This window comes from Octopus bimaculoides, chromosome 20, assembly GCF_001194135.2.
Source record: "Octopus bimaculoides isolate UCB-OBI-ISO-001 chromosome 20, ASM119413v2, whole genome shotgun sequence".
In the NCBI taxonomy this organism is placed as follows: Eukaryota; Metazoa; Mollusca; class Cephalopoda; order Octopoda; family Octopodidae; genus Octopus; species Octopus bimaculoides.
Window position 1 is genome coordinate 41,579,420 of NC_069000.1, and position 1,843 is coordinate 41,581,262.

General features: G+C 39.0%; 1 protein-coding gene across 2 annotated transcripts in view; it reads right to left on the minus strand.

The window, feature by feature from the left end:
* Nucleotides 1-509: 509 nt before the first annotated feature.
* The window catches only part of LOC106875569 (putative ATP-dependent RNA helicase TDRD12), a 36,826-nt gene continuing 35,492 nt past the window's right edge, over nucleotides 510-1,843 (minus strand). The window contains exon 27 of one of the 2 annotated variants that reach the window (XM_014923774.2): nucleotides 510-1,813. In XM_014923774.2, the coding sequence (XP_014779260.2) occupies nucleotides 1,393-1,813 (421 nt within the window). In that variant the 3' untranslated portion in view covers nucleotides 510-1,392. The remainder of the gene's footprint in view (nucleotides 1,814-1,843) is intronic. The other variant, XM_052975116.1, reaches the window with a different exon arrangement.

Genomic DNA, 1,843 nt, shown 5'->3' on the forward strand with positions numbered 1-1,843 from the left:
TAATAATAATAATAATAATAATAATAATAATAATAATAATAACAACAATAATAATAATGATAATAATAATAATAATAATGATAATAATAATAATAATAATAAGCCAGACATAGTCTTAATTGAGAAAAAAAGCAAACTATGCTGGACCATAGATATAGTATGCCCTGCTGACAACAAGGTATGCAATAAGGAAGAAAGAAAAGTCGATAGATATGACAGGTTAGCTTGGGAGGTTAAGCAGTTGTGGTCGATGAAAAAGGTGGTAGTAGTACCAATAATTATTGGAGCCCTGGGAACAGTGAGTAAAAATCTTGAGAAGTACATGGAACAAATAGGGGCTGCAATGAGGGTGGAGCATTTGCAGAAAACAGCACTACTTGGAACCACTTGAATACTCCGGAAGGTGCTTGAAAAATAAGGGGTATTACCTTAGTTCACTGGTAGTGAAGATGCTGACACCGTAGTACATCTCTAGCATTAGAAGCTGTGCCAAGGCAATAATAATAAATAATAATAATAATAATATTTTATAAGATTGAGGTAACTCCTCCAGAAGATATAGAAGCAAAAAAAAAAGAAGAGTGCCATTGTTATCAAGTGAACGATATTTCGACATCTCGTGTGTCTTCCACAGGTTCAAAAAATAAACATGTCAATCTACTTCATTTTTGTCAGAGTCAAAAGTCTTGTGTACTGACTCCTCAGCCCTTGTTTGGTGAGTCACTTAAATCAGCTCTGAATGAGCAGATCTATGAACAAGGATGTTGAACTACATTACTATACATCTAATAAACACTTCCCTTGCTTGAGACAGGAAGGTATGATTCGATGGAGATTTAGCTACTACTTCAAGAAGGTCAAGCAGCCACATAATGGTTCCCTTAGCGTCCCACTGGCTCTGGACAGCCAACTGTAGTTCTCAATGTAGAACCACAGAAGAAGATAAGTTGTTTTACAGCAGAGCAACACTTCTCTTGATCTCTTACTTTCTTTCTACATACATACATACATACAGGAAGAAACCTGTGGAAGAAATAGACCCAGGAACCTCATGAGACAAGGAGGCAAGGCTTGATCTTCAGATGCTGGGTTTCACAAAGGTGGTGACAAGTGATCGAGACATATTGGCAATTAGCTGTGCCTCAGAGGACACATCAAGCCAAGCAAAATCGTAGTCGTGGTTAGTGCTAGTGGCACATAAGAGGCATCCACTACACTCTGTGGAATAGTTGCCACGAGGAAGGGCATCCAGACATAGAAGTCAAGCGAAATCAAACAGGGGTCTGATACAGCTCTCCAGCTTACCAGTCCCAGTGCTGGCAGTTCAAGAGCCAAATGAAGGGCAGATTTTCAATCCCAGGATCATCCTGATTCCAAAAGGATATACTATGTCTATGGAAAGCAAATGTAAGCTGAGATACAGGGGTACCAGACAGACAGAATTTCACTTTTATTATTATAGATATACCTCGTGTACTCACCAAGCTTTGGTTGGCCTGGGACTAGAGTAAAAAACACTTGCCCAAGGTGCCAAGGACTGAACCTGAAACAATGTGGTTGTGAAGCAAATTTCTTAACAGCACAGCCACACCTGTGTCTATGATTGACTAAATCTTCAAAGGTAGAGCCCAGGGTAAACACAGTCCAATAGCTGGGACAAATAAAAGAATAGAACAAAAGAATATACCTTCGGTGTTGACAGAGTCCTTTGAGGATTGTTATTAGGGTGTTAAAGATAACCAGGTCTTCTGTGTAGTTTAACAGTTTGAGCAGGCTTTCAGGGTATCTGTGTGCAATGAGTCTCTCAGGATACCTGGCAACAATGAAATTAACAAAAGGATTT